Here is a 740-nt window from a genome sequence, read left to right on the forward strand (position 1 = left end):
GTGGTGGAGGCGATTGTGTCGTCACCAGTTGTAGTTGTGTTGCGATCGTCGTATGTCTTCGAAAGGGAATCCGGTTGATATTCAGGAACTAAAGCACCAAGCACAAAAGAGTAGCGCTTTAATCTCTCTGTGGGGTTGGCGTTCAACTCAATCGCGCGGTAACGCAAGCGAACTCGGAAAATGACCGTCGTGAGTTTCGAAAAGAGTTTTCTTTTCTTTTTAAGGGACGCATTCCCTGGAACCGGGTTGTCCGGAGATAGGGATTCTGGTATCCATAAAACGCCGACTTTTTCACGGTGTTCGGAGCGCTCTCGTCGGTACGTGAAAATCCGAGCGACGCCTGGTAAATCTCGTACTTGGTCGTACTGATATCCGCAGCAGGTCTCCAAGGTGAATAGCCTCTGGCCGATAGAATAATGTAGGTAAGGGAAGTCGGCAAAACGGATCCGTAACTTCGGAACAAGGATTGGCTCTAAGGGCTGGGCCGATCGGGCTGAGGTTTCAAGCGTGCAGTGTATGCTTGGCTTAGTTGTGTTGAGGACTTGTTCACTTGCCACCGGTTGTTCGGCTGGTCGAGTGTATTCGAGTCTGAAGCAGAGCTGGCCGACAGACCGGCACGTGCAGAACCTGAGCTGCGCGGCTGTCCGTTTTCGTGTACAGACCGTTTCGGTCGGCATTCAACAGCCAACTTAGAACTGGCACGGACACAAGGAATCTGACTGTATAATTAAAACAAAGCA

The 740-nt window shown here is 50.8% G+C and overlaps 1 protein-coding gene across 1 annotated transcript; it reads left to right on the plus strand.

Moving 5' to 3' along the window:
* Positions 1–52: 52 nt before the first annotated feature.
* Positions 53–693, plus strand: Tsp_14413 (hypothetical protein). Its single transcript, XM_003367866.1, has 3 exons — positions 53–158; positions 225–317; positions 428–693. Exons 1-3 carry the CDS (start codon positions 53–55, stop codon positions 691–693), a joined length of 465 nt encoding a protein of 154 aa, XP_003367914.1.
* Positions 694–740: the final 47 nt, after the last annotated feature.

This window comes from Trichinella spiralis, assembly GCF_000181795.1.
Source record: "Trichinella spiralis strain ISS 195 chromosome Unknown Scfld3542, whole genome shotgun sequence".
In the NCBI taxonomy this organism is placed as follows: domain Eukaryota; kingdom Metazoa; phylum Nematoda; class Enoplea; order Trichinellida; family Trichinellidae; genus Trichinella; species Trichinella spiralis.